Source organism: Talaromyces rugulosus, chromosome III, assembly GCF_013368755.1.
Source record: "Talaromyces rugulosus chromosome III, complete sequence".
NCBI classification, from domain to species: domain Eukaryota; kingdom Fungi; phylum Ascomycota; class Eurotiomycetes; order Eurotiales; family Trichocomaceae; genus Talaromyces; species Talaromyces rugulosus.
Window position 1 is genome coordinate 5,204,676 of NC_049563.1, and position 18,041 is coordinate 5,222,716.

General features: G+C 48.1%; 5 protein-coding genes across 5 annotated transcripts; 3 read left to right on the forward strand and 2 right to left on the reverse strand.

Moving 5' to 3' along the window:
* Nucleotides 1–1,218: 1,218 nt before the first annotated feature.
* Nucleotides 1,219–2,295, forward strand: TRUGW13939_06585 (uncharacterized protein; the record flags this gene model as incomplete). Its single annotated transcript, XM_035489736.1, has 1 exon — nucleotides 1,219–2,295. One exon carries the CDS (start codon nucleotides 1,219–1,221, stop codon nucleotides 2,293–2,295), a length of 1,077 nt encoding a protein of 358 aa, XP_035345629.1.
* Nucleotides 2,296–7,334: 5,039 nt separating this feature from the next.
* On the forward strand, nucleotides 7,335–9,979 carry TRUGW13939_06586 (uncharacterized protein; the record flags this gene model as incomplete). The annotated part of the gene is made up of 7 exons (XM_035489737.1): nucleotides 7,335–7,881; nucleotides 7,956–8,043; nucleotides 8,102–8,436; nucleotides 8,494–9,242; nucleotides 9,298–9,416; nucleotides 9,481–9,719; nucleotides 9,780–9,979. The coding sequence occupies 7 exons, from the start codon at nucleotides 7,335–7,337 to the stop codon at nucleotides 9,977–9,979; spliced, it is 2,277 nt and encodes a 758-aa protein (XP_035345630.1).
* A 322-nt stretch (nucleotides 9,980–10,301) lies between these two features.
* Nucleotides 10,302–13,977, reverse strand: TRUGW13939_06587 (uncharacterized protein; the record flags this gene model as incomplete). Its single annotated transcript, XM_035489738.1, has 5 exons — nucleotides 10,302–10,469; nucleotides 10,524–10,721; nucleotides 10,774–12,113; nucleotides 12,166–13,147; nucleotides 13,213–13,977. The coding sequence occupies 5 exons, from the start codon at nucleotides 13,975–13,977 to the stop codon at nucleotides 10,302–10,304; spliced, it is 3,453 nt and encodes a 1,150-aa protein (XP_035345631.1).
* Nucleotides 13,978–14,587: 610 nt separating this feature from the next.
* TRUGW13939_06588 (uncharacterized protein) lies at nucleotides 14,588–15,888 on the reverse strand (the record flags this gene model as incomplete). Its single annotated transcript, XM_035489739.1, has 2 exons — nucleotides 14,588–15,273; nucleotides 15,585–15,888. The coding sequence occupies 2 exons, from the start codon at nucleotides 15,886–15,888 to the stop codon at nucleotides 14,588–14,590; spliced, it is 990 nt and encodes a 329-aa protein (XP_035345632.1).
* A 1,166-nt stretch (nucleotides 15,889–17,054) lies between these two features.
* TRUGW13939_06589 (uncharacterized protein) lies at nucleotides 17,055–17,675 on the forward strand (the record flags this gene model as incomplete). The annotated part of the gene is made up of 1 exon (XM_035489740.1): nucleotides 17,055–17,675. The coding sequence occupies one exon, from the start codon at nucleotides 17,055–17,057 to the stop codon at nucleotides 17,673–17,675; it is 621 nt and encodes a 206-aa protein (XP_035345633.1).
* Nucleotides 17,676–18,041: the final 366 nt, after the last annotated feature.

The following is an 18,041-nucleotide window of genomic DNA, read 5'->3' on the forward strand; positions in this document are numbered from 1 at the left end:
CTAGGAATAAGATACAGTACTATTACGGTAACGCAAGAGCGTGTCAGCTGCATGGAACAGCAATAAATAAGGGCGTGTATTGGAGGGCTCTGTAGTGAGTAGCGAATACGATACATGACAATGGTCCGGGAATGATGACCTGGATCCACCCCGGGCCTTACCATAAGCACTTTCCCCAACACCATTTCCCACCTGGCACCAACTCCCACCATCACCACTTGCGCCCCCCTCTGGAGTCTGATGTGAAACTGCTAGCGATAGACGAACTCTCACGCGACGCCGGGGGAAAACTAGCGCCGACAGCTAGCTAATGCACGCGCCAGCCCCGTTTGCCTTCCTGTTCTTTTTCGTTGATAGCCGCCGAGTCAGCAACAGCAGTAGCAGCAGTAAGCACGCCTGCTCGGGGCATCTGTCTGCGTATCTGCGTACAATAATACGGCATAACACGGCATAGTACAGCATAATACAGCGCCGGGGTTTCCATTGGTACCAGTTTTACACCGTCTCGTTGCTGATCTCGGCCTGCGTACTAAGTATAGCCGTCAGGACTATACGCCGCTGCTGTCTGACGAGATGCCATTGGACACCAATGTGTCGGAAGCTGAGAGAAGAACCGAAGGGACCCGGCATCACCCTGCGCCATTGGCCACACATGGAGGAATCTTCTCGAGCAAATCCTAACTTGTTATCCCCCCCTCCCTTCGTACAGTAGTACGGCATGTACGAGACCTACATGGCGGGGTAGGCTGTTGGAACGTAGCTAACTAGTCTTTGGGCCGGTATGGCGGTGGGCCAATGCGTGGTTAATACAGAGATCTGACCGAATGATCAAGGGATACAATGTCGTGACCCCGCCATGGTTATGTATTCCCATGCGTTGACTCGGAGGCTTGACCGGGTCTTTCGTGACGGGGTCCTCCTCTAGGCGGAACCACTATTTATGTGCGGAACTAATATTAGTTTACATGCTTCGCCATGGCAAGCAAGTACTACTGATAGGCCGTGCACGTGAAGTCAGTCAGTCCCCTTCAAGAATCTCGTTGGGGAAGCTCGTCTCTTCCTTTTCATTTTCACCTCAAAAACATCCCGTCTACCTCCCCCCCCTAACGCCATCATTTCTCGGTGCTCTATACTCGCATGTGTCTGGCTGTGGAGGCAGGGCTAGCAGACTTGCCTCATGCTCATCAGTTGAAATGTCGCCCAAAGAAATTGGCAAGGATGAGCTTTCTATCTCAGATTCCAGTCATAGGGAACGAGATAGATGGCCTCGTGCAAAGATCCCAATGGCGAGACGCCGAGAGCGTTCTGCTCCGCATGCTTCACGAAGCAGAGCATCATCCACCGTCCTCTCCCCGCGAGAGCACAGAAAACCAACAGGCAAAGTTGATGCTGGCTCATGTACTTCGCCAAGCCAGTCGTTTTCATGATGCCGAGCGGTTGGATGGCGAGGTTCTCACTATTCGGGAGCGTGAACATGGCGAAACAGCTCAGGAAACGTTGATCGTCATGTATAATCTTGCAACCGACATAAAATTCCAAACGGGGCGCCTGTTGGAAGGCCTGGCTCTTGAGAGACGCGTCCTGGAGACGGCTGTTCGAGCTTACTGGCCTGAAAACCATGCTGTGACTGCTGATCAATCTCCGAGCATGGATATTCTGATCCGAATGTGCAATCTGGCTGATACCTTCTTTGCCCACAACCAACCGACTGATGCGGCCCAGCTACATGAAACTGTCCTACGTCTATGTACGGCTTCTATTGGACCAGGTCATCCATACACTATCGCTGTTATGGATAGCACTGGAAGGGATTATGTATCCCAAGGACGCCTTCATGAAGCTGTCCGGTTATTACAAGATGCCGTTGAGGCAGGGAAAGTACACTTGGGAGAACAGGATGCAACAACGCGAAGATGTATTGTACACCTGGCCGAGACATACGGGCGCATGACAGCTGAAGGGGACGGGAAAGTCCCCGACGACAGAGTGGTCGTTATCCTCGAGCGAGCCATCAAGATCCTGGAAGAAAGCATTGGGGTCGACGATACCGACACGGTATCCCTCAAGTACTACTTAGCGGTCGCGTATGCGCGTCTCGACGGGCGGTTTCACGAGTCCGAAGCCTTGCAGGAACAGGTGCTACTTTGGTGCCGTCGCCAACTAGGCGTACGCACGGAAACGGCGAGCCTTATGGTCCGGAATTTGGTCCTAATGTATCGACAATTAGGCAGGATGGATAAGGCAAGAGAAGTGGAGAACGAATTCGGGCGAATACGTCGGTCTCAGTCAGATTGATTTGTATTATTCGCAATATTTATGCCTCTCTCGGTGTCTCGCCATACGCCTACGATCCTCCAGAACCAGTGTTTCCATTATATTTGACTAGAATTCGCGTCTAGGCTGGAAGTACCCTCTTTTTTTCCCTTCCGTCGTGGATTGATTTAGCGGCAGGAAGATCTGGCCCCCTTAGTGGGCCAATACTACAAGACTGGTATAAGCTACGAACACGATCGACAGGGACTGCATGTTGAATGTTGAGGCGAAACGGAAATACACACCTCACTATTGATTAGTACTCTCGCGGAGAATTATTCCTTCAGGAATGAAGATGTTCTAGAAATCAGGATCGAAGGATGCCGAGGTGCGCCTTACGTGAGCTGTGGCGAGCTGTGGTGATGGCCTTGGACTCGGAGAGGTGGATCGATGCAACGTGCGATAATTCACAGTGATATCACCTCTTTTTTTTTTCGGAACGCACACAAAAAACAGCATAGTACTTTCATGGTCTATACTACTTTTTATTTTCTCTAATGAGATATTCGATATTTGCTCGACACCGTTGATATTTCTACAGATAAAGGCTACGAGCAACTTTGATTACCGCCTCATGGATGACTTACCGATTACCAACGAGTTGGTAAATTGCAGTGCCATGGCGCCGTAATTGATGGAGCGACGAGCTAGAATGTGTATTACGTCGCAATGGAAGCCATTGCTACAGGATTCAAATATACGCATAGTCATAGGGCTTACACCACTTAATCATAGCAAAGCCACCCCTTTTTCTTCTTTTTTTCCTGGTATGGGGATATTTCAAATTCCAGAACAGGAAAATCATCTGAAACTAGAAAGAAGTGAAACATCTAAATAATGATACTAGTTTGTTATTATGGATGGCAATAATATTAACCACGACTCCAAGACCAACATTTCTGATGCCCCGCTGGCACCGCAGTCTAACCCTAAGATGGGACGACCCGGAAGAATGACCCCGTTGACTATCACTAATTAGGGTAGTGGGTAGTAATAGAATTTCTAGAAACAACACGAAGAAGCCTCGATTTTCAAAGTTTCAGCCCTTGACTAGTACTGGACTAGCTAGTGAATGACTAGTGTATTAACTAACTTGCGTAGGGAAAGACCCAAAAAAAAGACATAAAAAGAAGGCGGACGATCAAATAGCCTTGGCAGGATAGGCGCAGCAAATTACGTAGTTATTTGTTTTTTTATTTATTTACGAGATTCCTTCTTAGCGTACGAGAGTAGCAGACACAGGGCTAAAAAGATCGTTGATTCAGATTCTAGAGTTTTCAGCCCCCGTGTTCTAGCTTTGCATAGCCGTAAGCTCCCATGGGGCGGCCTGCATCAGGATCTTGTCTGGTGCCAACTAATTAGTTACTTTGCTAATTACGTATTCTGAAGAACGGAGTAATACGTACTGTTAGATTATTAATTATGTGGGTAAGTTTACTATTGTTCCATTATTATCATCATTATTATTGTCGGCCAACATTCCTTTGTTGGACTAACGCTGTGTGCCCGGGAAATGATAGTATGGAAATTAAATTAAGTTTACTGTTTCACGTCTTCTAAGACCTTCTAGTGCTCTATATTAATTAATATGTTATTATTGATTGGGCGGTGCTTTCTATGTATGTACGTACAAACCATCGGAGACTACGGACGTTTCCATGTGGATCGGGGTCTGCTCGTGTTCGTTCGTATTCTGTCCACTGGTGCATGTTATAGAGCCCGAAGCAGTTTAAATGGCCGCACAATTTCGGTTTATTTCAGGGGATAGAGCAGGTATAGAGCCAATACCTCCACAAGCCAAGCATAGTACCGGGGTAGGCTTTCTGTCACTCTTAATTTCTAATTCATTATTCTTCGGGATTTTTGAAACAAGACATCCTGACCAAGCACTGGTTTTTTGACTTTCAAGGTTCGCACGGACTGGTGAAGAAGTCCGAATGTACTTTTGGTTGTTGGGTCCGATTTCGGTCTGGTGAAAAAACACAGGGCTATTTATACGCGTTTGGGAAGGGAAAAAAAAAACAACTTTGAATAGACGAGATTCATCGCTAAGACTGTCCAGTCATTGGCCACTTTTGAAAGCCTGGGCTGGTAGATCTTCGTGTAGACAAACTCACAAGGGACTAACTAAGATGGTGTACCGTTGACCGAAGCCTTACGGGTCAAACACCGTATAGAACCTAGATCCCCCCACTGGGGAGCTCCGTTTTCATGCATATCGAAACAACTTCCGTAATCGTGACTCGAGCTACTTTAACTGTTGACTAGTAAGTTGTGAATGACTAGTGAAGGAATACGCTGACAATTCAAAAAAGGGTTCAGGGCGGTCAAGCTAGTTTTCTCATTGAAAGACGCCGCTATGTTGTCGTATGTTTTTTTTTTTTTACTAGGGAATAACAATACCTGATATATATGCATGTCACAGGGCTTGAAAGCCTCCCCATACGGACCCCGGCGCGCTTCCGGAAGACTATTTTTGCGATTGATCGATGTACTTGGGGGCCAAGTATTATTGACTGCGCTCTTGGTCGCACTCTAACAAAGATGCTGCATATGCAGGTGGGAGTTATAAAAAGTTGGAGATAATAATGAAGGGGGGTGAGAGTGCAAGCCATAGTACTATTATTAGGCAAAATTTATGTACAAACTGGTTAGCTGCATGCGTAACGGCTTTTATTCTCTTTCTCTCTGTACGGAATATACGGGAGTGTATCCTTGCATGTATTATTGTATGGTTGGCTGTAATACAATGGTCATTCTGATCCGACAAGGTTATACAATTCGCCCCCAATTCCGCTGGGAGCTCATGCGGGTTTTTAACATCCGAGTTGAATGTGCACGGGGTACGGAGTATTGTTTTGCTACCTGATCGTCAAAATTGATGACTCCGTAATGCAGTCACGAAGAAGCTCTTTTTCTTTTTTCTGATTTTTTGGTCGTTTCTCGTATTCTCAAGTCTACTTTTAATCAGTGCGGAGGAAATCTGTTACTAATTTGGGCAGCGAAGGTAGCACCTTTTGGGATGACTTTGAAACTCAGCTTCCGGCCAATTTATTCGGCCTAGTTCAGATCGAAATTCCCTGTTGACATGGCCTTTTTTTTCCCCAATGAAAGCAATACAAACTTACGAATGGCTTCGAGGGTACAGTCAGTTTAAGGCCGTACATTTACGTCAATCGATCCACATTCAAATTTCGCCATGCAGCAAAGTCGGAGGTATGCTGCACCGAGTTACACGTGAGATCTTCGCTCCCTAACTAGACTGGTACAGACTACAGATGAGAACCCCCTCTTTTGACTCCAAGATCAGCAAAAGTGCCATTGGCCAAGGCAAGCAAGGTAATGGAAAAGTTTTGGGATATGTCCAGGAATGGGCAGTGTATGGCCCCGGGGAATATCTATATGCATATAGTAGATCACTTGATTTATCAATACAATGTCATGCGCATTAACCCTAGTGCATAGACAAGGATTACATGGATGTGTACAGTTGTATTTTCGTGCATAATGTTTTGACTAATTTCTATCTCTAATACTTCAAATTTAGGGCAAACCTTACTCATGTGACGTCCGACGATTTATTTGCATGTCATGCACGTCTTAATTCTGGAAAGATCTACTGCATAATCGTGAAATTGGCAGGAGAAAAAGGAAAGAAAGAACAGGAAAGAGGGGGGGGGGGGAGGGTGTATGTACTTAGTGCGGCTGACCTGCATGATCTATGTAATATGTATGCATGTACTTGCTAGACTGGTTTTTTTGCCATTGAAACTACCGGAACATTGCATTTTTGGTGGCCTGTGTATTTGAAAATCTACGGTCGTAACTTTTCTATTTTAATTTCCGCCGCTTTTATACCCCCAAACATGCTTGAATAGAGTCCCGCAAACTGTGCTAATTGATACATTGTATAGTAATGGTAATACAAATGTACTTGTATCCTAGTTGACACGACTCATGTTACAGATTTGCCTATCCCCGAATGGGAAACACTTTTGTCATTTCTTTATTTCCGTTTCTTTGTTTTCATTTCATCCTCGTATAGACTTGATCTGCTGATCCCGAGAGCCTGTCTAGAGACAAGGAATATTAAAACTCATTAAATTATAGTAGAAATCTGAAGATATTAAGCAACAAGTACACGGCCCCAAGCTCTATGCATGTGGTATCTATTTCCAAGAGACATGCTATTACTTCGTATCATTCAAATTCAGCCTTGATTGGAATGCATGCAGGCAAATTCCCTGTCATCTGCATGTGTTGTTCAGCCAGTATGCATAAATACATACATTAATACATTTTAGTGACCGTAACGGCGACTTTGTGGTAATATTTTTCTTAATTATAGCAACTAGCCCAGCTAGCAAAGTTTAATGTTCAAACCCCTGCAAATTGACTTTTCCTGAAAGAGGAAGTGGCGGTTTTAAGAAGGTTGCTGGTTGATAAGACTGCATGGCTCGATAAATAAATAAAAATTATTGCGAATATAATTGCATATTTGAGGTTGAAAGAAGTTTGGCGTCTTAGTTGAACTTGAATAGTCATGTTTCAATTTTATGGAGGTTTGGTCGACAAACTGAAACTTGCAACGTCGGGAATTTCAATGAGAGACGGCTCAAATCATAAAGAGTGTTTAAAAGCCCAATTTTTCATGTCAAATGGTATATATACATAACCATCATTGATATATTGAAGAGCGTTTCTTAGCTTCTTTTGTATAGCATTGTCCTTTTGACTGCCATGGGCTGCAGCACTTTGATAAAAACCGTTGGTGGATCTCGCGTTAGAAGAAACAAAGTCCGTTTGCTTTGGAGCCCATATCAGGGGAAAATAATGGTTACGCATTATGCGACACACTTGAAATGACAAAGAAGCTGAATATAAAAAGAAATTCCCGACAGGAAAAATGGACCATGACACACTCTCTACATTAATAGTCTGCCTCCCATATTTACATTTAGATATCGTTCTCCAATGCAAGTTATCCAGAGTCGAAAGATGCAAAATCGGAACAAGACAAAATGAGCACAACCACAGAACTGAGACGTCGTATAGCAAATAAGCGCGCCGAAAATCCCAGACATAGGTTCAATATAGGCGAGCACCAATATCTCGGGCGAATCGAAGGAGGTTTATCCCCAGATTGCACGGTTTGGGGCACGGAAGAAGATGAATCTCCTAACTTGCTGTGGGCGGCCTCATTCGATGAATGTATGTTTGCGACGTATTTATATGTCAGAGAGGACCAAAAGCTCAATTTAAAAATACTGGCACAATGGAGAGAGCAGTTTCTAGACCGGGATGACGTTTTCCATGATAAATTTCTCGAGTGCATCGTACTTGATGGTATCGAGTATAATGATAACACCTTTGTGGATGGGAAGGATCCCGCCGTGAAAGACTGGCCAACACACAGTGTATTCTATGGTGGGGGTCGGCAGGGTATCGACAAGAGTGGGCCAATGTATATCCATGAGGGCCTTGTTTACTCGGTATCAAAAGTCTGTCTCGACCCCCAGGTCGCATTTATACTAGCTATATGGCCTTGTGATAAATATCAAGGAGCCGGTATGTTAGCCCTTTTAACTCATGGACTAGTATATATCTAATTCGGGTTACCAGTTACTTTAACTGGTCTACAGATGTTGTGAATACACGTGAAATCGCTGTGCCCCCAAGGTCCTATTCCACGATACCATATCCGTTGTCTACACGGAATGGTCTTCACTGGTAAGAAAAAACACACAGAACACTGCAAGAATATCATGCTGACAGAGAACAAAAACAGGCCTCTAGAAGGAATGAGGATTGCTGTCCAGGACAACTACTATATCGGCGGTACACGTATATCGCTCGGAAGCCATAATGAATTTTCCCGCTTTGCCAGAAAGGTCGAAACTGCAGATCTGGTACCTCTATTAAAAGAGGTGGGCGCCACCGTTATTGGCAAAACCACATGCAGTCCCTTGTTCATTATCAGTGATCAAACCAAAAGGGGACACTGCCAGATACCGCTTAATCCGCGAGGAGAGGAGGACAGTTTGATCGCGGGTGGTAGCAGTGGTGGCAGTGCAGCAGCAGTTGCAGCATACGACTGGCTTGATTTGGCAATCTGCAGTGACAGTAAGTTTATTTCAGTTACATTGTAATGATCTTGTTTAATTGATTTGAAATATATAGCTACTGGAGGTACCCGATTTTCAGCGCTTCACGCCGGAGTCTTTGGATTTCACCCGTCAACTGGTGCGGTATCGAAAAAGGGGCTGTTCACAGTATGGGAAGGCTTGGACACGCCTAGCTGGGTTGGAAGAGATCTTAAAGTTTTCCCCTACGTTTTTAAGACTTTGCATTCTCTAGATCAAGAAGCCCCGCCAGATTATTATTCAAGTGAAGGAGAGGAAGACGTTTCTGGCGCACCTAGCACGTTCGGGAGAGATAATGAAGATTCCCCTAGCTATTTCGAGACTGCTGTACACTCTCCAACTGAAGAAGACTTTCCGCCATCTTATGAAAGCGAAGAAGAAAAAGAAAAAGAAGAAAAAGTAAAAACAGAAGAAGACGTGCGTGCATCAATTCGAGCTGGGAAACGCCGTGCAGATACCAAGGATCCCAAACAATTTGAAAAGACTCCAAGACAATTTGGAAAGGCTCCAGGACAGTTTGAAAAAGCCCCTTTAGAACAATTGGACAAGAATCCTCCACAGCAACCTGACAACTACGCACGCCCAAATCAAGAAGACCAGCTCCAGATTCTATATCCAACCGACTTTATACCCGAGAACGACCCCGACCAAATCAAGGCCACGGAAAAGTTTTTAAACGATATCTGCAAAGCAACCGGAAGTTGGTGTCGACGCATCTCTATCCAACAGGATTGGCGCGATTCAAGCCCCGTTGAGGAGAAGGATTTGAATAAATATCTCTACAGTGTATGTTCTGACATTCTTGTGTGATAGAGCCATTTACTAACTTATTTGTTCACAGCTCACCCACCACGGACTGTATTTTGCAGCCTACGCCTCTTTTGAGAAATACCGAGAGAGTTATGGGAAATCGAACAATTTGAAAACCGCCCTGTCAGGCAATGCTATACCACAATGCTGGTACGTATATTTAAAAATTTTCCTTTATTTTTCCATTTTCTAATTAATTTGTTATAAAAATCAGGGATCGGAGCAACAAGGTTGGTCCGAAACAGCACATGGAGATTGAGACGCGAATGTCCGTGTTTAAGAAGTGGTTCCTCGAGCGTTATTATTCTTCGTCGCCCAAAGTGGTCGTGGCGATTCATATTGACGCTGTCAAACCAATGAGCGAGAAAGGAGATCCGTTTGGACCATTGACATCGGGGCTTCAGCCAACGTATCTTGCTGCTATACTTGGTGCTCCTGAAGTAGCTATTCCAAGTAAGTACCCCCCCCCTTTTTTTTTGGGCTTTTGGACTTTTTGAACCAACAAACTTCCAGTCGCACAAGCCTCGTACAGATTTCAGAATCCTAAGCACAGATCTCGCATTATGAATGTGAGCAAAAAGGTGACGATGCCGATAGTCATCTCGCTCATGGGATTTCCAAAGGGCGACCTATCGCTTCTTCAATGGGCTATTCAAGCATTGCAAAAGACAGGGCGTCCGACGCGAGTTAATACAGGGCTGCGTGCGTTTTGAGGGTTATAAAGTAATGAGAAAAGTAGTAGTATAAAGTGTCTAGGTAGAGACGTTTGGCGCAATCAATTGATTTAAAACATTAAATGCTTCAATGTTATATACTTTTATACTGGTTGAAAAGGAAGCTTTTACATGTAGTACCTGGAACAGCATTGAATTGACCAGTTGACCTCTATATTTTGTATTAAAACATGCCTGCAAACCAAAATTGCACCATGTCCCTGCCAACAACATTTTGAACCGCCATTATGTCTACACCGCATCCTATACACACACACAATGTATATCTATATACTATCGTACACCCAGTCTACCAGATATATTAAGACTCATCAGGCTCAATATCGCTTCCCCCCTCAGCTCCGCCTTCATCCATGGCATCCGCCGTAAGATTCAATGTATCCGCGCCAGCTTCGTCGGCGGTGGGATACGTAACCACCTTCCATCCCGAGTCGGTCGTGCTATCTTTGACGTATTCCGACATGGAAAACTGTACCACGTTAGGAAAAAAAAAAAACCAAAAGGAAAAGAAAAGGATACTCACGTAGTGATCGTTCTTCTTCATGGTTACCACCCACGGCACATTATCAAACGTGACTGCGCGTAGTCGAAAGTATGTATTGTTAGGAATCTTCTTCACCTCGCGCACAAAACTGTCTAGGTCGCGGGTTTGTATGCCGTTGACGGCGGTGATGAAATTAGTTGGTGAGAGACCGTACTGGAAGGCAGGTGATCCCCGGCTCTGAGAAAGATTAGAAATGATAGACACTGAAAAAAAAAAGGGGAGGACGTACTCTGGCGCTAATATAAATCTCGCTATGAAGTTTGGAAATCTGCTGGCGCACAGCATGGTGTGGCTTTTGCAAGACGGCGCCACAGAAAAACACGGCGCGGTCAGTCTCTAGATCCTCTGTGGGAACAGTAGACACCTTGATACGCATCTCCTGCCCATCACGGACAATCAGCGCGTCGAGCACTTCATTGTCGTACATGACATCAAACTCGGACACGCGCGTGATCAGCTTGTCATTCAGCGTGAGAATCACATCCGCTTCTTTGAGCGTGTTGTGTTCATCATCGCCGGTGTCGTGCGTAGCAGTAAAAGACGGCGGAGGCGTGTCGACTTTTCGAATCATAAACAGCTGGTGTCTCGCCGGATTGGCTGCGGCGACACGCTCAATCCATTCTTCTGAAACGCCCATAATCTGGGCCTGGCTCATCTGAATGACGTAGCTCTCCATGTTCATGATCCGAAGTTTGGGAATTTCTCCCTGTTGGATCTTGCCAATTATCGGCAGGAGAGACGGAGTTGCTAGACCGAGGTGGTATTCAACGTCCTTGTGTGAACTGCCCGTTCGCTCTCCAAGATAATTCAGCCACAGGGCCTGCACAACACCGTCCTCTCCAACCAAGACACCACTGGAGCATTGGCTGCTCAAGCCCGTGTCTACAGTGATGGCATCCAGGTTAATAGCGCGATAACGTGGCGCAGAGACGTTGGCTGGAATGGCAACAGTGGTGATGTCGGTAACCGTGGTCTTTGCAACGACAATTCGGAAGTTTTGGTTGAATCCGACAAAGATTGTGTCTTGTCCCTGCTTGATGTTTTCCGTGCTGAGCCGAGCACTCTTCACAGGTGCCTGCACGAGACTTGGATCGTACTGGATAATGGCGTAGTTTTGCAGAGGATGCATAAAGACGACTTTCCCAGTCACGATAATCGAATCTGCAACCGTGATGTTGATATCGCACAGATCGTACGGAACTATAGCCCTGGAAACAGCCACGAGGCCCTTTTCAGCATCTACCACCACACCAAACCCTGTCTTTTTGGCCTGCGGAAAGCCGTTCATTTTTAGGGGCATTGAGCATGTTACTCGCACAAAGCTTCGCACAATCTCGGCGGCTGCTGGTTGACTGACGCCATCCAGCTGGATGAAATCGGCCTTTCGAGGCACCGGCGGCTCAGCTGGGACCGGTTCGCCAATGTCTTTGAAATCCCACAGGCCCGTCTCGTCGTTGCGGACGGCAAGAGACATTTTTGGATGCCAGTGGCGATCTACATGTATAATACTCGTGCCGCGGGTGTGGAGGTCTCGGATGTGTCTGTAGGAGAGGACAATCCTAGCGCGATCTATAGCATTCATTAGCAGTGAATTAGCCTTTTTGGTTCCTCATGTACACACCAGGTATTTTTTTCATAACCTCGATGAAAGCATCCAGGTTAGGCGTAGGTTTGTAATCTACGGAATCGATGATCCAGCCAGAAAGCATATTTTCGACCTTGAAAGAGCCTGAGGCTTCACACACATACAGTCCGCGAGTGGGAATGGCGTAAAGACGGGCTTGCTGGTAGGAAAGATCGTGGAATGTGCCACCAGCCACAGTCACAAAGCGGTCTGGAGTGATTGCATGCAAGTCGCCAACCTGGCATTCAACCTCTAGATCCTGGCCACCCCGTTGTACGAGTAGCTTGACCGACTGGCCGACGCTGGAATCTAAAATATCATCAAGACGAACAAACTGGGTGAGTAGTTCGCCGTTGACTTTTAGCAGCACATCACCCTCCTCAAGCTTCCCATCGCCTGGACCCTCCGGGAGGACAATCTCTGCCACCAGCATGCCGGTTTCCTTGGGTGCAAGTTTGCGAACAGTGGCTTCCCACTCAGGAGTCAGGCCCAGACGCCGACACTCGTCAAAGGGCTTTATAATCCACTGTGTCTGAATGGTACCTCGCGTGACATGCTGGCCCTCCCGGATGCATTCAAGAGCTCGTAGCGGTCTGTTGAGCGGCAGGAAATAATCAGTGGCAGCACCATCTGCACGACCACCGGCCTGCAGAGCGACAACCTGGCCGTTGATGTTGACAACAGGACTGCCGGAACTTCCACCGCTGGCTGCAGCAGCGGCTTGTATGTAGTTGGTGTTGAAGTCACTGTAACCTTCGCCGTACTCCGGCGCGTTTCGATCCAGACGGCTGATCACGCCAGAGAGAATACTGAGCTTCTCTCCAGCATCATTACCGACAACTCTGATTTCCACGCCCACTTGGGCTCCCTGGGGGTTCAGTTTCAACTCTGTCATGTCCATGTATTTGATAGCTTTGGGGTCGAATTTGAGAATACCAAAATCGTGAACGGGGTCCCGGTATACCGGACGGACGTCACACTAAATGAAAAAAAAAGGAGGTTAACACTGCACATCAAATAGTACGTATGTACAACAGAACGAACCTCTTCATGGTTATCGAATATGCAATAACCCCAAAACGGGCCGGCACAGACGACATGCCTGTTGGTAAGAATATATCCCTTCTCTGCATCAACCACAAACCCAGTCGCCTGGCTGCACATGGACAGATCCGTGTCAAATGAGCATGTCTGACAAAAATGGATCGAGACCACGCTCTTCACCACGGACTCGATCGTGGCCTGCCACTCCGGGGAGTCGGCTGGACCGGCGCCGAGAGCCAGGACTGGCGCGATCTCCTCCTCCTCGTCGAGGACGACATTATTATTACTGTTGTAAACAGCCCCGTTCGAGGGCGTCTCGTCTCCGGGTGGCAGAACGGTCGATTCTGGCTTTAGATGTTTCGCGGGTCTCTCCGATGCGGCAATCGGGCTTTGCTTCCGCTTGGGGCGAGCTTCGCCGGTCATGGTGGAAGCAGCACTGGAATAAGCACGGCGATGACTGCGTATGGTGTATAGTCGACGGGCGTGCTGCTGTTGCAAAAACTGGAATTGTTGATGTTGTGCGGCGTGGAGAAGAAGCGGAGATTTGTCACGGGCCGACGAAGGAGACCTTGGGGGCAGATTGGTGGATTTTAACGACAGAAGAGAAGCTCTCGAGCTGGCGACGCAGAGGGGTCGCTTGTGACTGCTCGCGATATGCACGACGGAGGTGCACGAAGCAAGATTCCAGGACGCCAAAGGTAGCAATGCAGCTGGACCAGAAGCAGCAGCAGCAACGGTGCGCGCGCGGAGCAGGGCCGCAGGCATCCACAACAACGCTTGCAGAGGAAGAGGAGGGGGGCAGACTGCGGAGGTCTGGTATATTCGTCTCTTCGTTCCCACCACAAAAGAGTCGAGTTGAGTCGAGATAGAGGGCGCGTGAAGATGTCAGGCGAGCCGCAGCCTCTGAGGCAAAAAACGTAAGGTTGCACCTCTGCGGCTGGTGATTGGGCACCCGGGCCCGGATCGACGGGGCGCCCCTGGAGGAGGCTGCACTGTGCTCGGCGTGACTGCATCACATGCGCGACTAGCAACTATAGTTGATATGAAGAAAAATATGCATTCGAGTATGGAGTACGGACTATGGTATAGTATAATATTGTTACAAAAGTGCCCCCCCACACACACACAGTGGTGTTGGTACGGTTTATCTATTTTTGGTCCTCGGCAGGGTCGAATCGAACCTGTCATAGCAGACAAGAGTCGTGGTAGCTCGTTCGTTGTTGAATCAGACACTCGAGCGTAGCACTCCCTCCAGGCCTGGAAGTGCTTGTTTGGTATATCTTTATGCTGTGGCTGCAGCTGGGTGGGCGCATCTCGCGATAGCCCTGTCCTGGGTGTACTAGTACGTGGTTTTATGTAGAGATATTTCACGTGATCACACCGCATTCTCGGCTGGCAGACCAGCCTGCCCAGCTTTCTGTTGTGCTGCGTGTCGGCTGGCTTCCGGGAAAAGCTCATTGAGCCTGGCATATAGTTCCTCCATGCCAGGCACGTTTGGCGGCGGCGTGAGGATCTGGGGTCCCGGAGGCACCACGTTGCCAGGCTTCTTGCTGCGGTCGGCGATGGTGGCCAGGTAGGCTAGATTGGCCTGGAGCCGGCGCATGCAGTCGACATATTCCTGGCTCGGCTTCTTGGACGGGTCGCTCGCCGCCGGTTTGGAAGCAGGCGAGCCAGCCTGATCTTGCCCCTGCGGTTGTGGAGGAGGACCAGCCTTGCCTGCGGCCTGCAAGTTCACCACTTCCCGGAAGAGAGCCGAGTTGATGTTGAGCAGCGCGCCAATGCGATCTCGCTCGCGACCGGCTGCGGCGGCTGCGGCGGGAGACTGGGGGGCACTTTGCTGCGGTTGCTGTTGTCCTTCTGTTTGCATGGTAGGGCTAGGGCGTTGCTGGGCAGCCATCATGGCTGGATTCGAAAAGGCAGCCATATTCTGCGTCGACGCTTGCGCGGAAGTGGTGGGCGCTGTCGAGGGGCTCTGAGCGTGCGAGGGCGAGGGCGTAGAAGTCGCAATTGAGGTCGGAGGGTATGGCGAGGGGGAAGAATAAGGCAGGTTGGCGTGGGGAGCTGCAGTGGAGAATGGCTTGTGTTAGCTTAGGCCACGAGGCTGTGGATACACGTAGCGCTGATGATAGTGCGAGTCCAAGTCAAACGGGACGCGGGCTTCGCTAGGTAAATCATCCAATAAAACACATGGGGAACGGAGTATAGAGCACGTACTCCATGCAACGGTACATAGGGGTACACAAGTGACAAGACAGATGGGGTTTAATCACAGAGAGAGTGACTGGGGCGCAGGAATGACGGGGCGGGCTAGGCGGATATGCAGATGACACCACAACAGGGAGCGCAAGCGCTTAAATAGGACTGATACGTACCGGACATATTGGCAGGCATCATACCTCCAGTAGTCTGGGTGGGCAGCCCGTTAAAGGCGTGCATCTGCTGTTGCACTGAGCCGGGTCGCATCTGAGGATAGGCGGCGGCCATGGGGTTGTTGTTGGCGTAGAAGGGGAACTGCTGATTCGCGGGGCTGCCAGTGTGCATCGGATAGCCGGCAGCAGCGGCGGCCATCTGATGCTGCTGCTGCTGTTGCTGTTGATGAAGATGTTGTTGTTGTTGCTGCTGCTGTTGGTGGTGGTGCTGCTGCATGGCGGCGTATCCCGCCGGGTTAGGATTCATGGCTGAGGAGAAAGGGGGATGAGGATCTGCAGTGGACAGCAGATTGCCGGCACAGCCAGAGCTACTGAGCTCGAGCCAGTCCAGGCACCAGATGGCCAGGAATGGGCAGCACAGGAGGCGTTGATGGGACACAAAAAGCGGGGTGCAGCAGATAGCACTGTCAGAAGGGCGGCAGAGACCCGTGGGTGTTAAGTTGGGCTCGAGATGTGGTAGCTAGTAGCAGGATGAGCCGGGGGACCAGGAGATCAAGAGCGAGTCACGGCGAGCCACAGGGACGGTCAGCGAGTAATGGCGAGTTAGCAGCAATTAATTAGCGATAGCGAGCGACTTAGCGAGGAGCAACAATCGCAAGCAATTCGTATTATTAGAGGATCGATCGGATCGCGTGAAAACTCGAGGCGCGGAACCTGCTCGGGCTTGGCGGCGGTGCTTATTGGCTGGGCGTGCCCCACCCGCTGCTGCCCCGCCGATTGGCTGTGCTTACATAACATGTAACATATCTATACATTATATCATCTCCTCCTCTTCTTTCCTGTTGATTGATATTCACTGTTCTCTTCTCTCTTCTCTCTGCTGTCTGCTGTATTCTGTACTTGAAACCGCTCTTATGGCTGTAACGGGTGGGCGTTCATCATGACCACCACAGCCACCCAACGTCGTCCCTCTTGGGGCAAGTACCAGCTGAAGATGTCCTCTGAAGAGGTGTCCTGGTAATATCCTCGTCATCCACCCCTCAAAATATATCGATATACACCTATATATAGACTGATGTGTGCCCGTTCCGTGGTCCGTCTCCCGCTGTCGTCAACGAGCCTCAGTACTTTCCCTATTTAGGCAACTCGACAGGCACAACCATGGTGAGGAACCGTGGATCCAACCAGGCAGACATGCCTGTCTCAACTATAAGAAGCGTCAACATCTTCCCCTTGTCGCCTGTTCTTTTTTTCTTCTTCCACACAGCCATCGGAATCTGTCACATCACTACATTACATTCGCTTGATATAACATCGTTGCCAACAATCTTTCTTCTGCGGCCCCTGGCACAAAAACAAGCCAGGTTTATTAAAACATTCTGAAACTGAAAAACAAAAATCGTTTCCCGGCCTGCCTTTTTAAACAAAAAAAAAACACAAGCAACGTCTTCAGCATTATCCATTTCTGACACCATGGCTGGTGTCTCTCGCTTTTCCGAGAACTTTGAACACACTCGTCTCGACTCTACCTCGTCGAACATGGCCGACGCTCATTATCCGGCCCAAAAACCTCAAAAGCTCTGCCCATCCCCCCTTTGCAACGCAGGCAAAACCATGAGATCACTCATGATGAAACCCTACCATGGCCTCTGCGCCATCACCCACAGCTACAAGCAACACTTGAACATTATGCTCAACACCAACCTCAATACTTCCTCGAAGAGCCCAGAACTACTCAAGGGACACGACAACGTCGAAGCCGGCTCGACTGCGTACGGTCTCCGGCCTGCTTCGGAAGAGGAACTCCGCCACCAACGCGAGCGAATCCATATCGACTATGTGTTTGGTCTCGGACCGGATGCATATAATATCACTGATACTACTACTATCAACAACACCACTACCACTACCACCAAGAAGGCAGCTATGCCAGACCTCAAATATCGCACCTTCGATGTGCGCGCCTGCTGGATTCAGGCATATACTTCTGACACCTCGTCTGAAATTGAAAATATCAACAACACTTACAACGACTACCTCTATTCCATCAGCGAAAACTCGATGATTACCACCATCCCGGAAGAAGATTATTAAGCTCTACTTTATTTACTCGACAATATATTCGGAAGGATTTTGGAAGATTTGAAGATTTTGGATGTTTTTTATTATCATGTTGCAGAGCTCTGCTTTTTTGTTTTTGTTTATTTTAGATGATACCCTACGACGTATGACGTCTTTTGAGTATTTCTAGATAGTGATACCCAATGCATTGGCGACCTGGGCTGAGGTTTCCCCGAGTGTCGACACAAGAACCACTCGGTTCCCTCGCTGCGACCCGAATGGGCAGGTCTAATTCTCGTTGAGCAGTTGCATATACATCTTTCGTAGACAGTAGACGAAGCGAGTCTGGAGACTGCTGTCGTGGGTTGCCTGTGCAATTATATGATTTGATATATCATA